General features: G+C 55.4%; 1 protein-coding gene across 3 annotated transcripts in view; it reads left to right on the forward strand.

The window, feature by feature from the left end:
- The window catches only part of ADCY3 (adenylate cyclase 3), a 60,164-nt gene that overhangs the window by 13,916 nt on the left and 26,932 nt on the right, over window positions 1–19,316 (forward strand). For 2 of the 3 annotated variants that reach the window (XM_045189211.3, XM_024552518.4), the window contains exon 3: window positions 11,866–12,015. In XM_045189211.3, coding sequence (XP_045045146.2) covers window positions 11,866–12,015 — 150 coding nt within the window. Of the gene's footprint in view, window positions 1–9,513; window positions 9,538–11,865; window positions 12,016–19,316 lie in introns of those variants that run through there. The other variant, XM_045189212.3, reaches the window with a different exon arrangement.

The raw sequence follows: 19,316 nt of genomic DNA on the forward strand, positions 1-19,316 counted from the left end.
GGAGCCCCGGGCATGTGGGACGGTAAAAGAGAAGGCTGGAAGGTAATTTGGGGTCCAAAACGGAGTTCCTAGAAGGCTCCTGGAGATAGCTTTGACTGAATTTTGTGGGTGTTGGGGAGCAGTGGAATCCCAGGAGAAAAGAGCACAGAAAAAATACTTGAAGTAATAAAGGTAGGAAAATTTGCAAATTTGATGAAAATCATATATCCCCAAGTTCAAGAATCATAACAATGTGGTGTGAAAAGTCACACCAAGGCACATTATAATTCGATTGCTTAATACTAGCAATAAGGAGAAACTCATAAAAAACAACCAGAAAGAAAGAAAAAGGACTCAGAGAGAGGGACAAGGATAAGAATGATGGCAGAGGTCTGGTCGGAAATTATCCAAGGAAGAACACAATAGCACTGAAAAATAAAACTAGTCAATCTAGAATTCTATACCCAACAAAAGTACAGGTCAAAAGAATGAAGGGGGAGATAAAGGCTTTTTGTAGACAAACTGAAGTTGAGAGAATTCATCGCTAGCAGGCCCGCACTATGGAAAGGGTTAATGAACGTTTCTGAGTCAGAAGGAAAATGACGCTGGACAGAAATGGGGCCAGCGCAAAGGGTCGAAGAGGCCCCTGAGTGGTAAATATGTATAGAAATGTGAGTTACTTATTTCTCATTCTTAACCTCTTTAGGACTGTCTAAAGCAAAACTATAAACAATGTGTTCTGGAGTTTATAACATAGAAGCAGAGAGTATGGCAACAGTAGAATGAGGAAGGGGGGAGGCATGGAAGTACGCCATTGTAATTTCCTTGTGCTGTCTGTGAAGTAATGATATTGGAAGCAGACTGTATGAAGCTGAAGTTGTTATAAATCCCAGAGCAACCATGAGAAAAGCAGAGCAAAGTAGTGTGTCACATAAGCCAGTGATGGAGATGAAGTAGAAGGGTAAAAAAAAAAAAAAAATCAAAAGATGGCAGGAAAAGGGGGGAAAGTAACAAAGAACAAGTGAGACAAATAGAAATCGAGATGATAGTATGAGATTCAGCCATATGGATAATAAATGTGATACCGTGACTCCATTCAATAGGTAGATATTGTCAGATGGATAACAAAGCAAGAGCCAAGGATAAGTTATAAAGAAACCCATTTAATGTATGAAGCCACAATAGATTAAAAGTAAAAGGATGGAGCCCTGACTGGTGTGGCTCAGTGGGTTGGGCATCGTCCCGCAAACTAAAAGGTCACCGGTTCAGTTCCCGGTGAGGCCATATGCCTGGGTTGCGGGCCAGGTCCCCTGTTGGGAGCGTGCAAGAGGTAACGAATTGATGTTTCCCTTGCACATCACTGTTTCTCTCCCCCTCCTTCTTCTTCCCTTTCCCTCTCTCTAAAAATAAATAAAATCTTAAAAAATCGTCATTACCTCCTTTAAAGGAAAGTAAAAGGGTGGAAAAAGACATTTCATGCAAACACTAATCCAAAGGAGGTCGGGGTGGCTGGCTACACCAGGATCAGACAGCACAGCCGTGGGAATGAGGAGCAGTACCCTGGACAGACAGATAGACGGGCTCATGGAGGGGCTGCCCGCCCGGAGGGAGGGGCCCCAGGCCTGCTGGTGGTCCAGGTGAGGGGACCGGCAGGACGTTTCAGATTTCCCTGTAAAGAGACTCACTACAGAAAGGCTGCAGGGCAAAAAGAAGAAAACAGAAATGATCAGAAAGGCCCGTCCCTCCGAAGGTAACCGCTATTGCCATTTGGGTGTTTCCCCCCCAGGCGCTGTTTCGTTTCTGTGGAAGTGAGACCCGAGCGTGGCTGCCCGTCTCACCCTTTGCTCTTCATGCTTCACCTCCCACTTACCTCCCCTCGAAGAAGCCGAGGGGGCGTGCTCACTTGAGGGTGGGGCGGCGGGGAAGGGTGGGGTGGCGGGGAAGGGTGGGGTGTGGCAGTGCAGGGGGTACTTCGGGTGGGGGGTGCTTCTCACATGTGGGGTGCAGGGGCGTGTTCGGCTGGTGCGGATGAGGTCTCACCACCCATGAGGGTGGCATTTCCATCTCCCCTTCCTCGCCCCAGGCTCTCCCTTCCTCCTTCCCCTAGTCCTCCACGTATTGGTTCCTTTACTCAGTAGCCCTCGGGCGCCTCCTGTGTGCCACGAGCTAGTGGAGGGCTGGGGACACCGCAGTGACTGGAGCAGATTTCGTCCCTGCCCTAGTGGAGCGAATAAGGTAATGGATAGACACATCTGTTCGACTCAAAGGCAAACATTTTTAAGTGTTTAAAAATAGTACCACAAACATGGAGTTTTACGGTGCAGAATGCAGCCTCCACACGCACCGGCATGGTGAGAGGTGAGGCTGCCTGCCCAGGTAGTTGAGTGGGAAGACTGACACCCTCTGCGAGTGGGCAGTGCCGTGGGCTGCGGCCGGGGGGCCTGCTGGGTGACCCGTGGGGGCCATCAGCGTGGCCGATGGGAAGGGTTTATACTGGGGAATTGTGGGACGTGTTCAAAGAAGTTCACAGGGGCCAGAGTGTGTAGGACCTTGAGGGGCAGAATGGGGACTTTGAACTTTGCCTTTGGACAGTCGGCAGCTGTGGGGGTGTTTTGAGCCGGGGGTGGTACTTGGAAAAAGTTTCTTTTGGAAGATTAATGTGGTACCAGGAGGTGGATTGGTGGGACCAGAGTTGCCAGCCCTGTGTGGGGTGAGGGTTTGGGCCAGGCGGTGGCAGGAGGAGGCGTGATGAGGAGGAAGAATGGGCGGCATTTGTCCGGAAATAGCAGATGGAATGGATGGCCCACTGCGGGTGCAGGAGCCCCAGCGAGGCGGGAAAGATGGGCTGGCGCAGTCCAGCCGTCCAACAGAGGTTACCATGGGTATACACGGTGCTGGGTACTGTTCTACTCATCTGGGGTGCGCAGTTGGGGAGCTGAGGTGCCATCCTCAGTCCCATCCTCGGCTGGCAGAAATGGACATTCAGGTCAGGGTATTCCCACTGACCCCCGGCTGCGTGAAGAGCCATCTGGAAGCTGTTAAGGAAGCCAGTGTCTGGCCCCTGGGGTCACTGTTTTGGGTGCTGCCTGGGCACAGCTCCCAGGTTATTCTAAGGTGCAGCCAGGGTTGGGAACCCCTGACCAGGGTGAGGGGGACATACCTGGGTGGCATTGATTGAAGGCAGTTGTGCCTGAAAAACTGAAATTTAGGAGAGGCAGCACTTTGCCAGGACTTTGAATTTGGGGACCTGAAGCTCTCGATGTGGCCTGTGGGGAAGATGGTGCCTCGAGAGGACTGGTCCATGGCCGGCCGGGCCCCCCCTGCTCGTCCCGTCTTTCTGGTTGTGACCGTGTGTTGCTTTGCCAAGAGCCAAGGGGCAAGGGGAGAAAGGGTTGGGACCGTGAGAAGGAAACTTGGAAAAGGACTTTAAAAATCCGAATGGAAAGTCAGGGACCTGGATTAACTGCAGGGCACACGGAGCAGTAACAGATGGAAAACAGTGGCCATGGCTTTGACCGCTGGAAGAGATGCTGGCCAGACAAGAAGAAAACAGTGAGGAGGTGCTGTGTCTCCAGCTGAGGAAGGTTGCTAGACAAGGAAAGCGAAGAGGTGGATGGGAGAAAGACAGGCAATAGGCACAGGGAGATGACCTCAACTCCTGAAGTGACCACACATATTCAGTTTGGTTTAAAGAACCAGATAGGTTGGAGGATCTTGGTTTTGTCTTAATATTTGTTACACCTGCCAGTACAGCTCTGTGCAGAGCCCCAGGTCTCCACAGGCGAGGGGTAGGGGGCACCCGGAGACCTACATTCTTCACCTCTTCCCCGTGGATGCTCGGAGCACCTGCCTCAGAGACACTGACCTACAGAAACGTCAGCTAGGGACTCAGCCCTGAAGGGCTGAGTCGGAAGCCACGACTGAAAAAAATCCCAGATGTCCCTGGGCTGGTCTGGGAGGCTGCAGAGAGGAGGGACAGCCGAGTCATCCCGTGGGAGCACCAAGGGAGAGGAGAAAGGGGATGGAACCCCCAAGGAGAAAGCCCAGATTCTGGGGAAGAGGGAGCCTGGCCGGTGTCTGCACCAAGAGCCCGCATAGCGTTTCACGGGCGAAGTCGGAGCTGTCCGCAACCAACGGAGAGGCGGGCGTCTGGGACCCTGGGGGCGCACCGGACGCGAGGGCTTGTGTCAGCAGTGGTCTCCCTTCACGTTCTCCCTGTGAAGTCTGCACAGTGATGATATTTCCGGAACTCGAGAGATTTCTGTCTGCAGATGACTATGTTCCTCTTCCTCTGGGCTGGTGCTTTTGTCCTCAAGTTCACGTCAAAGTCAGTTCCAGAAAGCCAGGGTCTGTGTGTTCCGTGCAGCCAGCAGCGTCGCTCAGAGGGGAGGGGACCTGCACAGGCGGCGAGAGGCCCTGGCAGGGTGGCAGTCCCTTCCACAAGTGCACAGTTTATTATTTCTTGCTTCTTCTTTATTTAACATTGGGCATTGGTTAGAAATTGGTTTACATTTCCTTTACTGTGCAGAATCCACGTTAAAAATGTATGTGTGAGCCCTGGCCGGGTGGCCCAGTTTCTGGTCAGGGCGCGCAGGGGAGGCAGCTGATCCACGTCTCTTTCTCTCTCTCTCTCTTACTCTCCCTCCCACTTCCCTCAACGAACGTCCTTGGGTGAGGATGTTAAAAAATAATACAAAAATAAAATGTATGTGTGAAAACCCACAGTTGAGTGTGTGCACCCCAAGTTTTACCTACCCCCTGTTGGGGGCCTTTGCCACCCTACCCCTGTCCCTCAGAGCAGTTCTGTGCTTCCTCGGTTTCTGGGAGGTTCTGTATCCCCAGTAGATTTGAGCTCTTTGAGGTCGTTTTTCACTCTTCGGGACCAGCGTGGGGCCCGCCGCTCCTGAGAACTCAGCAGGGTTGAGTTTTACGGAAAGGATCTGAAACCAGACACGATTAAATATTTTACAGTAGAGTCCTTTCGGTAGAATTGGAACAGTTCGGCCTGCAGAGAAGGTGACTGGCTAATGGGCTCACATTGAAAGGAGAAGACGCTCGGGCTGCGGCCTGGTGTTTTCCGCCCGGTAGCGCAGCCGCGGGAGGCCTGGGGGAGCGTTTGATGCGATTTCTGGTTGCTGATCATCAGGGCTAACAGCCCCTTGTGAGAATCTGGGAAAAGCAATGGACTCCCCAGAAAAGGGCAAAACAACATGTTGCCCGTCGTGGGAGGGGTCCACTGACTCCCCCACACCTTGCCCACAGACTCTTGGGTGATTCCCTGGTCAGCGTCCGATGCTCGATGTGAGCTGTTCCTTCCTGCCTCTCCTCCTACAGGGTGATGGACCTTCTTCGGTTTTTACTCATCTCTGCCCCGTGATTCAGGGGCCTTCTTTTCATCGGGGGTGCATTTATCCAGCTACTGTGTCCTCACCCTCCACGAATCTCCGTAGCCCTCTCCTCTCAGCCGACAAGCTCCACCATTGATGTAAAAATAAGTGTATCTGCCCATTGATATACTTATATCAGTGGGTCCTCAGAGTTTCGTATTCTTCAACACACAGCTGAGGAAAGTTTCTTGTGACCACTCCATCATTGAAAAGGAAGAAGGTGTGGTTCTTGGCGGGGTTTCTCAGCCTCGGGTTAATTGGCATGAGGGGCTGAGAATTCTTTTGTGTGGGGACTGCGCTGTGCCAGGCCCCGGGACTGTGAATGTGAGGGAGACGCCCGGACCTCAGGGTGTAGAGTCCCAGTGGGAGAGGTACTGGGTCTGGCAGAATAAGGCCTGCTTGGCTGGGGTTGGTAGGGTAATAACATGCGTGTAATAATGTACAGTTTTAATTTGAACACTTCCCCTACAGCGTCATAGGGTGTGCATGAGTGTGGTGGCATGTTGGGGAATGACGTGCTTATGATTTTGTAATAATAAATAAGGGGCGTTATTTGTGCTGGGCGCTGACTATGCAGCTGCATTGGGAGGTGGGGGGGCAATGGTTGTCTCACAGAAGAGGCGGGTGTGCCAGGGCCGCTGCCCCACTGTGTCCTCCACCCAGGGCGCTCTTCGGATGTTTCCCACGCCTGAGTCTTTTTGGTCATTTATATCTCAGTTTAAACGGCGCTGCTTCGGTAGTCACTGGTTTGCACCCGATGCCGCGTAACAAACCGAAACTCGAGGGCTCACAAGCCCATGTTGCTCCCTCGCACGTCTGGGACTTGGCAGGGGCGTGGGGATGACAGGGGTGTGGGGCTTGGCGGGGTGTGGGGCTCCAGCCTGCGGCCTGGGTTTAGTTTGGCCCCGTTGGTCTCTCCTGCTGTCCTAGTGAGTTGGGCGCGCACCATTCTCACGGCAACAGCGGGGCAGCGGGAGGAAGAGCAGAAATCCGCGCACGTCGTGTGCATTAGACACACATGGCCCAGACGCGCAGCAGGGAGGACACCCCACTCTCTGTGAGGCCGCGGCAAGCATGTGGCTGTGTGGTGTCACTTCTGCAGGGCGTGAGGACTTGGAACCGACGGTTTCCCTTGTTGCCCGGTCTACAGCCACTAGCTGCCCACTCGATCGTGTTTATTCTCTTCCTGAGCTCTGACATGCTCACGGGTGAATTCTTCGTTTCTCCTTTCTCTGCTGTTGCCCAAACAGCAGCTTCGCGACAGCAGGGACTTTTCCTGCCTGCTCACTGCTCAGTGCCAGGCCCCCGTCTGGCACAGGGCGGGCACTCACTGAATCTTCCAAGGAACGAATGAATGAATGAGTGGTTACATTTGGGCAGCCAGGGAGGCGTGTTGGAGCTGGTCCTGAAACTGTAACAACTAACACTTCCTGGGGATAAGTAATGCCAGGAATGTGCTGTGCGCGTGCGTGACCTGGGTTATGTCAGGGCATCATTACCATGGGCGGCCCTGCAGTCAGGGGCAGGGCCAGATGTTCGAGTGGGAGCTGCAGAGCCCATTCTGTTGGAGGACTGGAGGGTGGCCCAGGGTGGCGGGGGGAGGGCAGCCTGGTGGACAGCAGGCAGGTGTGGCAGCGGTGACACTGGAGCCCCGTGGCCAGAGCAGGCATGTTCCATGTCTCTGGGGGAGCCTCACGTCAGTCTGCAGGGTGGTGTCCCTGGGGTGTGAACACAGGCTGAGAGGCTGCCCTGGCAACTGAGCCGGCCATGAGGGACCTTGTGCCACACGTCAGCTTGGCCAGATGTCCATCCTGGAAGCCATCCTTGCGCTGGGAGAGGCAGGACACTGACCGTCTTGTAGCAGAGGTGTGCCCAGGCTGCCAGACGAGTAAGCAGCTTCGGGAGGTCTGTCTGTTCTGAGGCACATCGGGGCCCTGCCCAGCCTGGAAGGGGCGGGTCCGAGGCACCGGCATGGTGATGCCAGAGTCAGCCCCAGGGCAGCATGAGAGAGTCGCCCTTCCGTCCACAGACCTCCCTGCCTGCGTAGGTGCTCCGGGTCCTCCCCGGATTCTGTGCACTCCCCACCGCACTCCCCACCCCCCGCCTCGGGCTCTGCCCACCTCTGCTGACCCCCTCATAGCTCAGCCAAGGAGACGCAGTGTAGGGCAGGAGCCTGGGCAGGTGCTTGGGTGCTGAGCATCTCAGCTGGGCAGGAAAGTGCAGTGGACCTGCCCGAGGGGCTCGTGCCTGGTTGGGCTGGCTTCTGATGGTCAGTGCCCCTAGCTGGCGTGGGGTTTTTTTAAGGTCTTGAAAGGAGAACTCTGTGCTTATAGGGAGAAAGCGCATAAAAAGAAGGAGATGCAGGTTCCAGTCTCAGCCCTGCTGTGGTAGCCATGGGCCCGTCCACTGGTTTCTGGGTTTCCCATCTCTTCTGCAAGACAGACTGAGACAGCTTGGCTTGTTGTGACAAATATGACAATGAATATGAAGCCTCTTGTGAAACCTCATTAAAGTATTATCATTGGTACTAATTTGCCTTCTTCCCTCTGGAAGAAAGGAATGAAAAAATCTCTAGGAATATTTTGTCCAAGCCCTGTGCCAGGTGGTGTGATGAACAGCCTCTCTTTTTACCCTGCGGGGATGGCCGTCAGGGCTGCTGAGAGGATGGGGCAGCCGCAGCTCCGAGCGGTGAAGCGACTCGCTGCAGGCAATGTGGCCTGCTGGCGGTGTGCACAGTCTCTGTTGACCACACAGCCCGGCCTGTTCCTGGACGTGTTCACCACCAGGAGGCCCCTTTGAGGGTCTGCAGTGGCCACAGGTCCTGGGTGGGGGCCACTGTGTGGTGGTCGCCAGAGGCTCGGCCTGGGGAGGCTGGCCGCCTGCTTGGGGTGCTGTCTCCCTGTGGCTTCCTGCGCTGCAGCACCTTGGAGATTTTTTCCAAAACACCTAAGTTTGTTTTCATGAACAGAGACGTCAGCGTGGCCTTCCCCCAGCAGCAGAGCGTCACGAGGTCTCTGAGGGCGACCGACACTGACACCCCGGAGCCGCTCTCTCCCCCTCGGTCCCTTCTCCCCCATTCTGGAGCGTTCTGGAATCTGCAAGCTGGAATGAGGCTGTGTAGGGAGAGGTCAGCCTGGGCACTTGAGCCGCCAGCCTGCCCCCGGTGGGTGACCAGGGTGACCAGCCCTGCCTGGAGCAGTCCATGTCCCTGTGGGCCGTAGCAGCCGGGCAGGATGTGGTGATTCATCCCATTCCGAGAGGAAGGGCTTCGTAAAGGAATTTTCTCACGGTTGCATGGCTGAGCCTGGGGTATTACATACTTTTTCTGGTTGTCGTGGGTTAGATGAAGCTTGAGTCTGAATGTTTACCCACTTGGGAGATTGGTTCATTTTGTTCATTATTTTAAAAATCTTGTGTTAAAAAAATTTTGTTTTGAAGACTGCTGCCCAGTCTGAAGGAGGCTTTGGGGGTGAGTGAGGGGACCTCGGAGGCAACCCAGAGCAGGGCTTCTCTGCCTTGTCGGCGCGGGGCGGCCACCCCAAGTCTGAAGTTTGGGCTGGCACCAGGAGCTCCTCTACCCGCCCCCGAACCTTCCTCCCCAGAGCTGGCCCTACACCCTGGCTGGAGGTCTCCTGGGCTTAGCAGCATCGCCCTCTGAGGTTCGGGCTCTGGAGTTGGTGGCCGAGGACAGCCTGTAGGGCCCTCTCCTCCTACCCGGGCGGGGGGTGGGGTGGGGGTTGCCCAGCTCCTTCGGGCCCTGTGCCCGTGGCTACGTGGGAGGGGCCTGCGAGTCCTTTCCTCAGCTGAGGCAAGTTTAGGTATTTGGGGTAGCTCTAAGACACCCAAGGTCTGGGGGCTCCTGAGAGAAATGTCTGGAAACAGATGAGCTCGCTGGGAGGAGGCTGGGAGGGAGTTCTCTGGGTGGGTGGGGCCTGCGAGACCCATGTCACTGTCCAGCGCTTGGCCCACACGCAGCCTTTTGCCTCCATGTCCCTGTAGCCGAGCGTGCAGCTGGGGAAGGAGGAGGATTCTGTGACTCAGCTGCGCAGGGGACAGCGGGCAGCGTGGCCCTCTGGCCAACCTGGAGACGGACCCGTCCCCTTCCCTCCAGCCTTCTTCCCCCAGCCTCTCTGCACCAGCTCGCCTCCTGTTCTGACCCCTGCCCTCAGAGGTGAGGTCAGATGAGGACCAGACAGTGTCAAGACTGCAGGAAGCTTCGTGATGAGTCAGTCCCCCCTTGGCTCCTCTGTGATGAAACTGGCACTCAGGGTGTTTGACTTGGCAGGTCCCCGGCTAGCGGGGCGCAGCGCCACAGTCCAGGCCTCTCTTGCGTCGATTTATTACACTGCACCACGCATGAGTGGAGGGCAAAAGTGGGTTTTGTTTTTGAACGTGCGCCATTCAGTGAAAGGATGCTGTCCTGCACAGATGAGCCCCAGGCACAAACCAAACCTGAGCCACGGTGGTGTTTGGTTTGAAACTTCTTGCCATCCTTGCGCCCTGGCGGCGTGCGCAGCAGGTATGGGTTTCTGAGGTGGACACTCAATAGGTCGTGACAACAGTCACTCCTGACACAGGCTCAGCACCACACATTTGACAGAGCCGGCCCCGTCGTCCCCCTGAGGTGGCCAGCCAGACCCCTCTGTGGAGCGCAGGAAGACCCCGAGCTCAGAGCTCTGTGCCCGGCCTAGTGCAACATCACAGGCTGCTTGTGGTCAGGGTCAGGGTCAGAGAGCCTGCCGGGTCTGGAGCCCCGGGTTCCGGGCCGCTGACACCGGTGGCTGTGGAGTCTGGACCTGTGGCTCCTCAGGGTGTAGCATCTCACTTGCCCTCCAGGACCCGCAGCCCCATAAGCCTGGGAACCCTCAGCCCGGTGGCTGCTGTACCTGGACCCCATGTGGGCTTTGACAGAGTGCTGCTGCTCAGTGAGGGTGTCTGGGGGGCAGCCTGACCTTGTCGACCAGCTTCTTCCACCATGAACTTGGGGGCGGGCAGCTTGCCCAGGCCACACAGCCCCCGCAGGAGGGTGGCCTCAGGGCCAGACTGGCTTTGGGACCCAGCGTGATCTGTGTGATTTGCGGGGACTCGGTGGCTATGAATCGGCAGCTGTTCAGATGATCAGGTGTTGGAGGGGTGGCCCGAGGCCATGCCGATACTGACCACTCGGACGGGGGTGGGCCGTGATGCCCTGCAGAAGGGGCAGAGGTGTTGAAATCTCCCCCTTGCGCTATGAACGGTGCAGGTGGTCAGGGCTTTCCAGGCCTAAGACTTGAGCAGGCTGTCAGCCACTGGGACCAGCTACCTAGAAGCTTGTGAAACCTACACCTGCTGACTCGATGTCCAGCCCACCCGCCTCTCAGTGATTCATTACTCAGTGGGCCTTTGTTAGTGCCCCCTGGGCTCAGCCCTGGGAACCAGGTCAGACCCTGTGGGAACCTGGTAGTAGGGGTGGTGGGTCCTCAGGGTGGGCATTGATTAACCCCGATGAAACGTAAAAACAGTCAGAGGGGATACAGCGTGACCACGAGTACCCAGAATTCAATGTCGGAATTCGCCTCCCCTTCATGCCCTGGTCTGGGAGAAGTGGGAGGAACTAGCACCTCATCCAGCCCCAGCAGAAGCCCAGTCAGGGTTCCGCTGGAGCGGGCAGTGGCCTGCGTCAGGAAATCAGGTGTGGTTTGGCTGCGAAGTCCATGTCCAAGGTCACCTCCAGCAGGCGGGGTGGGGGGAGGTGGGCAGCAGACACCGAAGGGAGCCTGCAGGAGCAAGGGACAGAGGAGTGGGCTCTCCATGCCCAAGGAAGCCCTTCGTGCCAGTGCCCTGAGCTCAAGGGACAAATGTCAGGCCCACAACCCCCCCCCCTTCCTGAGCTTCAGTTCCTCATGGGACCTGGCTCCTGGTCCTGGCCACCCCTCTCCTGAGGGCAGGGGGTTGACTGAGGATGCATGTGAACCCCAGGAACCTGTAAACCTGTGGCCACATGTAGGGTAGCATGAATCAGCCCAGGACCTCCTCGGGTCTCCTGTGACATTCTCCACAACCAGCAGCTTTTAGGGTTACGCTCCCCCAGCTGATGGACCTGGGCTTTCTTCGCTCTCCTCCTCAGCACCCAAGTGCACCTGATAAGAAGTGCTCAGTAAGGGGTGGTTGAGCAAATGAGTGACTGAATGAATGGGCAGCAGAGGGATCGCTCAGGCCTCACAGGCAGGTGGGATCGGCCAGTTTAGCTACAGTGTGACGCTGGAGGGGAGAGCAGCAGCCCCCAGCCAGCCTTCTAAGCCTGGAGCCACACCCTTGGATGGGCCTCACCTAGCCATGGCAGGTGGGGCAGGGTGCTGCAGGGACCTAACTATCCCATCGAAGCCAGAGGCTCTGCTGGGGCCCTCTTGACACCGGGCAACTTGGGGCATGACTTAAGTCACCGCCCCCTCCACCTCCCTTGTCCCCCTCTCCCGAAGGCATGCCTTCACCACTGTCCTTTTCTCTCCTTGGGGCACAGATCCTGGCCAACGTCTTCCTCTACCTGTGCGCCATCATCGTGGGCATCATGTCCTACTACATGGCAGACCGCAAGCACCGCAAGGCCTTCCTGGAGGCCCACCAGTCGCTGGAGGTGAAGATGAACCTGGAGGAGCAGAGCCAGCAGCAGGTAAGGCTCTCTGGGGCAGCCTGGGGTCAGGGACTGTGTGGGGGAGGGAGTGGGTCCAGTGCCTAGCGGAAGCCACAGTTCCCATGGGCCTGGCGTTCATCCACCAAGGTCAGGGGTTTGCTGCCTGACGTGTCCCGTGGGCCCTTTGCCCTAGGAGGGCTCCTCCTGACTTCAGGGAGCTTCCCTCGTTGTAAACTCACTCCTGCCTCTCCTCCTCCAAGCTTGACCTAAACCTCCCTCTTCCCCTTTTTCTGCCTTTTTTAAAATCCTGTAATTTAAAACTTTTCTTTTTAAAGAAATACATCACCCCAGCAGCCGCCTTTCCCAGGTGAAAATGTTCTGTACGCCTGAATGATCTTGCTCCAGGGGTATGCTTGTGGTAGTCCTCCTTGCCTCCCTCTGCGGCTCTTTCAAGGTCAAGGGCAGATTCACAGGCGCACCTACTGTTGTGTGCAGAGCGCTCTCCCTGCCGCGGGGACCCATCTCCCGGCCCCGGGCCCTTCTGAGTGAAGTCCATCAGTCCAGGACGCCGTGTCCTGCGTGCTCAGGGCAGCCTCCCCACTTTCTTCTCCCTCCAAGTCGTTTTTCACAGAGTACAACCAGCCCGATCTCCCAGGCCCCATTGTTTACATTTTTCTGTCGCCGGAAGCGCCTGCTGTTGTGCTGTTTACTGGTTTGACTCACCGTGGAGCCTCCCAGTTCTCACGCGACTCCGCGACTCCGTCTTTCGCATCACTTTTGGTCTGGATTCATCTCACGTGCTTTCTGAAGGTCCCCAGAAATTCCATCCACCAACTTCCTGGTGTCCATAGGTTACTCCCCCTTCGCGTGCAAATGCAGGACGTGGAACGTGTGTGATTCTCCGCTCCGGGAACCAAGTCGTTATGTGTTCGCGTGGTGCTGTGTGCTCGGGGTTCACGACACTGCCGTTTTATAGACTCTGCCACTCAGGTGGGCAGGGCTGCAGTTTCGGGGTCACTCTGGAACCCTGCCGGTGGGGGGCCCATGGGTGGGCCTCACCTTCCTTCTCTGGAGAGTGCTGTTTTAGGCCCTCACCCATCCACTCAGCAGGTGGGCCTGTCTTCCTCGGTCCTAGGGGTGTATTTTTCTCTCTCTGTTTACCGATGAGATCTGGAAGCTTCTGAGCTGGGCCTCAGACTCCTTTCTTCCCGAAGGCGGCTTCTAGAAGGGGACTGCCCCTGGCCTCCATTGTGACAAAGGGCCAGGTCTCGCTCCCTGTACTTGGCCCTTTCCCCTTGGCCCTGTGGCCTGCGGTGACTCTGAGCTTGACCTAGACCTACACCTCCCTTTTCTCCTTTTTATGCCCTTTTTTTTTTTGTCCTGTAATTTAAAACTCCTCTTTTCAGAGGAATACATCACCCCAGCAGTTCCCAAGGACTCCCTGCGCTTCTGCTGGAACGCGCTCTCAGACACACTGCAGCCCCTTTGACCGCGATTGATTGCGTCCGTCGTCCCCTGCTTGCTTTCACGGCTTTCTCTGTGTGTTTGTTTTTTAGCGGTTTTACCAGGCGGGCCGAGGCGTTTTCTTCGTAGTTACTCTGCCTGGTATTTGAAGAGCTCGAATTGACGGCTTGATGATTTCATCGGTTGTGAAAGTGTCCAGCCAGTAGCTTCTGCTGCTTCTGTCCCATCCTCTCCTTTTTTTCTGGCACCCTAGGCATCCTTATTAGACATTTTTACCATGTTCCATAAATCTTTCTTATTTTCTGCTGCAGAGGCTTAAGTGTAATTAAGGAATCCCGCTTCATCGTGTCCCTTGGAAGCCATTCTTCAGTTTCTGTCTTTCATTCTGTCTTGTCTCTTGTTTGCATCTGATCTCTCATACTGTGGATGCATTCCTCTGGGTTCCTTACACTAAAAAAAAAAAGAAGAAGAAGCATGTCACCCACTTGGCTAAGCCAGGAGTTTTTTTTTTTTTATTTTTTAATACAGTCTTTGTGCAGTTTTCAGCGTTTCTGTCTGTGTCGGTCTTGTCTGACTCATAATGTATAATCCAGGACACCCTCCATCACACTGAACAGTGCTGGGTGGGGGCCTGGCGGGGTGAAGAAGGGCCGCCTGGGTCTCACCCTGGGTCTGTTCATCTCTAAGTAGGTGGAGGATGAGTTATCCACCCCTCAGAGCCTCACTCGTCTCATCTGCAAGGTTGGGGATATTGATACGTGGTGCGCAGGGTTCCCTGAGTCCAGAGAGAAATGCAGGCAGACGCACTTTGTAATCTGTGGAGCGCGGACACGGTGATGGTCAGGCCACAGTGCCCAGGCCATCATGCCCACTTTCTAATGCCTCGTGCTTCCTGCGGGCAGGGTCAGTGCAGGGAACCTGGGGCCTGTCAGAGGGGGCCACCCTCTGTGACTCCCAAATGCCGTGGGGCAGCCCAGGTCACCCGCAGTCTGCCCAGGGCTGCAGCGGAGCAGACACTGGCCTGGGGAATGAGAGGCCCGGGAAGGCAGAAGGGAGGTGCGGGGGAGGGGTACAACCCCACATTCCCAGGTCCAGCTGGGCCCCCGCGGGTGCCTGTACATGTCCATCAAGTGGAATGACTTCAGCCAGCCAGCTCTAGCTTGTGTGTGACCTTGGGCTAGTTCTTTCACTTATTTGGGCCTCAGTTTCCCTATGTGTAAAGTGTAGATGATAATAAAACCGTTGGGTAAAATGGATAATATGTGTGAGACCCTGTTAAAACGAGGAAAGCTCTGTTACCATTGGGAAGGGTGGAATTCTGCCCCCGCCCTGTCCGTTTCAATTTGTTCCTAATTTCCTTAGGACTTTTGTGGCTGTGTACACTAGAGAGATTTACTTGCCATTTCAGCTTTCTTTCGGTGACCTTGACGGGTTTGGAGATCATGGTTATGCCAGACTTACGAAATAGTTTGAGATGCATTCCCTCGCTCTAACCCCTGGAAGAGTTTGAGGGAGATTCGGGCTATTCCTTAAATGTGCAGAAGCATTCACTAGTGAAACCCTATGGGTCTAGAGTTTTCTTTATGAGAACAGTCAATTTCCTTCACAGATACAAGGTTTTTGTATTTCTCTTTACGTGCTGAAAAGTTGTTTTTTCAGGAACTTGTCCGTTTTGTCAGATGTAGAACTCTTGGTTGCTTTCCACCCTTTGAAGGTGTCTTCCCGTTGTCCTGCGGCTCCCGTCATTTCTGTCGGAATGCCAGCTGTCAAACGCCCTGCTGCTCCTCTTACGGTAATTGCGTGTTTTTTCCTCTGGTTGCTTTCACGACTTTCTCTGTGGTTTTTAGCAGCTTTACAACGATGGGCCCAGGAGTTTTCTTTGTAGTTACTCTGCTTGGAATTCAAAGAGCTTCTTGGATTGATGGTCGATGACGTTCATCAGTTTTGAAAATTTTCAGCCAGTAGCTTTTGGTTGCTTCTGTCTCATTCTCTCCCTTCCTGCTGGGACTCTAGACATCTTTATGGGACATTTTTACCACGTTCCATAAATCCTTTTCCCCCCTGCGTCTTCCTTTTTCTGAAGTTGCTGTGCATCGCATAGAATCTTTTACTGACTTCACTTCCAGTTTGCTAACCCTCTCTTCTCCTGCTTTGTCAAGTCAGTGGCTGAGCTCCAATTCACATCAATGGTTGAATCTCTAATTTCAGTTATGGTGTTTTTTGTTATTCTAGAATGTCCACCTGATTTTCTTTTCTTTTTAAAAAATATTTTATTTATAGATTTTTAGACAGGGGTAGGGAGGGAGAAAGAGAGAGGAAAAAAACATCAACGTGTGGTTGCCTCTCACATACCCCCTACTGGGGACCTGACCCATAACCCAGGCACGTGCCCTGACTGGGAATCGAACCAGCGACCCTTTGGTTCGCAGGTTGGTGCTCAATCCACTGATCCACACCTTCCAGGGCTGATTTTTATTTTTAATTAATAGTTTATTTTTTGTTGTGTTTTCTTCATTGTCATTAAGCCCCCCATACCCTCTTCCACCTCCACTCTCTCCCCTCCCTCTCCCCTCCCTACCACACTCCATTTGACTTTAACGAGTAGATTCCAGTTCTCTGGTTACATTCTTCATTTTGTCATCTAGTTTTGGAAAATACTAAACATTTAGTGATTTCTCACCTTCTTGCTGTGTGGTGTTGGCACTTTGCCACTCTGGTCTTCTGAAAAGTTGGGATTAAAAATAACACCATCGTCATGCCGACGTTTGGGAATGACACGGAGCAAGACCTCCAAGTCCAGAAACCATGGTGCTTCTAATGCTGTCAGCTGTGGTCACACCGGCCTCTGGGGACACTGGCTGCTGGGAGGGGCCGAGAGGTCAGCTGGGACCTGGTTCAGGGGCCCGTGTGCCTCTCCCGTGATGCCAGCTGAGACACAAGCCTCTTCCTCCCCGGGCACCGGGACTGACAGCACGGGTAGCGTTGGTTCAGGGTGGTTTTACGCCCCAGGAAGGTCAGCTGGTGTGTCTTCGGGGCTGAGGGGGCTGGGGGCAGAGGCCGCGCAGTCCCATTTCACGCCCCTCCTGAAATGGCCCTCGTGGGAACAAGAATGAGGTAATAAGACTGAAGACACTTCGGAAAGGGCTGCAGCAGGAGAGGAGACAGAGCTGGTGGGGACGTGGCTCCTGCCGGAGGAGCCCTTGAGGCCGGTGCCATCCCAGACCCCCGCATTCACCATGCTAATGTGCCTTGTAAAGAACATCCCCAAACAGAAACGAAATTCTTAGTATATCCTTTGTAGAAGAAGCTTCCTTTCAGAATGCAGTTCTCAGGGTTTGCGTCTCACCAGTTGTCGTGTTGGCGAGTTTTATCTTGTTTTCTACACTGCCGTGGGAGGAAGCCCAGTGTGTTCGAAGGGGAAGGCCTGGCCGGCGGCCTCCAGCAGGGCAGCCTCCTCTCCGGGCCTCGGCCGCTCAGCTAGACAGTGAAGCGGGGGGCGAGCTGGTGTCGGGTCCCATCCTGGTTCCTCTGATTCCATTCCCTTTGTTTTGGTCACCTGGGAGGTCGCGCCATCCTTTGGGAAAGTGACCAAGCCACTGCTAATAGCAGGCAACTCCCGGATGGGTGACCGCTGGCCCCTTGTCCCCTGGGACGGTGCCCTGGGCCTTCGTGCACAGGATGCCCTCTGCTTTGTCACCAGGGCGGGCATGTCCATCTCACCGAAGGGCGCATCTCGGTGAAGCCATGTGTGGGTGATGGAGAGAAGTGGGACCAGGCTCAGACCCCCATGAACTCTGGTGCCTAACCTCCTGGGCTCGGCCCCTCCTTGGTGGGGGGGGGCTGGCCCCTCGGAGCCGGGCACCCATCCAGCTCTAGGCTGTCCGATGGCATTTAGCTGGGACACGGGGCTGCCAAGGTGGACTTCAGGTCCCGCTCCTCAGGTGTGTCAGGGTGGAGCAGGGGGCCCGGAGGAAGGAGGTGGAGTTGTTTTCTGTTATTCCACGTGGCCATACTCCACAGTTGAGCTGGGGACCTTGAGGGTTGCTAAGCATCTTGCCCACCACCTGGCAACAGCAGGCACCCAGGAAACCCACCCGGTGCACACCTGGCACCAGGTCCCAACCACAGAACTGTCAGCCTCTCTGAGTCACGTGTGCAGAACTACTTCCCAGGGAGTGAGATGCGGTTGAAGGAGGATGTGAGTGAGGACGGAGGGGTGATGGGGGTCTTGTCGAGGCCTGTACTTCCTTCAGACCATGTTGGGTGAGGTCAGACAGCCTTGTCCTCATTCAAGGAAGAGGGGGTGACCTCGGTCCCCACCCTCCCTGGGCGAGGAGGCTGTGGCCGGCACGTGGGGAAGAGCTCAGGGCTGACTGTGCAGGGTCCTAGGTCAGCGCATCATTGGCCGTTCCCGAGTTCCCAGTGGGGACCAGTGGGCCAGGTCCTCTTCATTCATGGTGTCCTGGAGGATGGGTGAGGGGGACACTGGGTTGCTGTCTTTTTGATTCCTGGGGGCAGGGGACACATGCAGGAACAGCCGCTCCACTCTGTCTCCCCTGTTTGAACCCAGGGCCACCTCTGACCAGGGGTGGCATTTCTCCTTTGTGCCGGAGTCTTTCCCTGGGAGAGGGGCCTGCTCCTGAGCAGGTCTCAGGGAAGAACCAGCCCGTGGCTGTGTGAGTCGGACTCGTGTCCTGGGACCCCCAGAGCGTGGGACCCTGGAATGCTACCATTTCGTGGGCTCAGCTTCGGTTTCTCGTCTTTCCGAGTCTCTGACCTGTGCCCGAGCCTCCCTGGCTGACCCTCCCAGACCTTGAGCTGAGAGGATGAGGCGTAGAGCAGTCTTGCCCTTGGACCCTCTTCTTGGGGAGGTTGGGAGGGCAGAGGGAGTTGGGGGGAGAGAGAAGGGAGTCAGCTCCCTTCTGGCCTGGCACTGGGCTTCTGGTGCCAACCCTCAAAGTGCCCGCTGTTGCCTAGGCGATGGTGAGGTTGGGGCTGTCCTGGGGAGCCAGTGAGGTGGGAAGAGGAGGCTGGAGTGGGAGGGGGTGCCCCCCACCCCGATCCACAGCAGCTCTGCCTCGTACTCGCCTCTTATTGTTGCTGGTGGCCTGGCCGGCGCACCGTCTGAGAGAGCAGACCCCCGCCCCGCCATGCCCTGGACGGGAACCACAGAGGGACCCCACAGCCCCCACATCAGCCTGGAAAGATACTTACTGTCTTCTTCACAGAATCAGTTTTTAGTTTTTATTTTAGCCTTGGTTGGAGAGAAGCCAGAAGGTGAATTTCTCATGGCGTGAAGTAGGCATTAGTGCTTCTCTTGGTTCTGATACTCGCCTCCCAGATTTCACAGGAAGTCCTTCATCCTGACATTCCAGGATTTGGTGAAGAGGCAGGCAGACAATGAGCCCACACACTCGGGCGTGGTGGCCCTGGCAGAGAGCTGGCGGCCAGAGCAGGGGCTGAGTGGCCTCGCACGGGGGTCCTGGCCGTCGTTGGCGGGCCTCCAGCCACACTGTTCTCCCCAAGCAGTTGTAGAGCCCGCTGTCTGTGACGTCGGGGCCACGGTTCCGACACATCCCCGCCTTTGCGGGGCTATAAGGATGAAGGTGGGTTTAGGGGTAGTTTATTGAGCGCTCACTTTGTGCGCAGCTCTGGGCTGAGTTTTCCTGGGAAATCTCATTTAATCATCACAGCAAACCCGGCGGGGGAGCCGGCACTCCCTCCCTCCTTCCTGGGGAGCGCTCCCATTCCGGAGCTCTAACTGGGAGAATCCGGTGAGCAGCGCCTGGGCCGCGCCTGGACTATGGGTGTCTGTTTTGTTTGACCTGCTCGGAGTTTTAAAAATTCCTATAACTTAAAAAATTTGGACATTCTAG

Source organism: Desmodus rotundus, chromosome 5 (assembly GCF_022682495.2).
Source record: "Desmodus rotundus isolate HL8 chromosome 5, HLdesRot8A.1, whole genome shotgun sequence".
NCBI classification, from domain to species: Eukaryota; Metazoa; Chordata; class Mammalia; order Chiroptera; family Phyllostomidae; genus Desmodus; species Desmodus rotundus.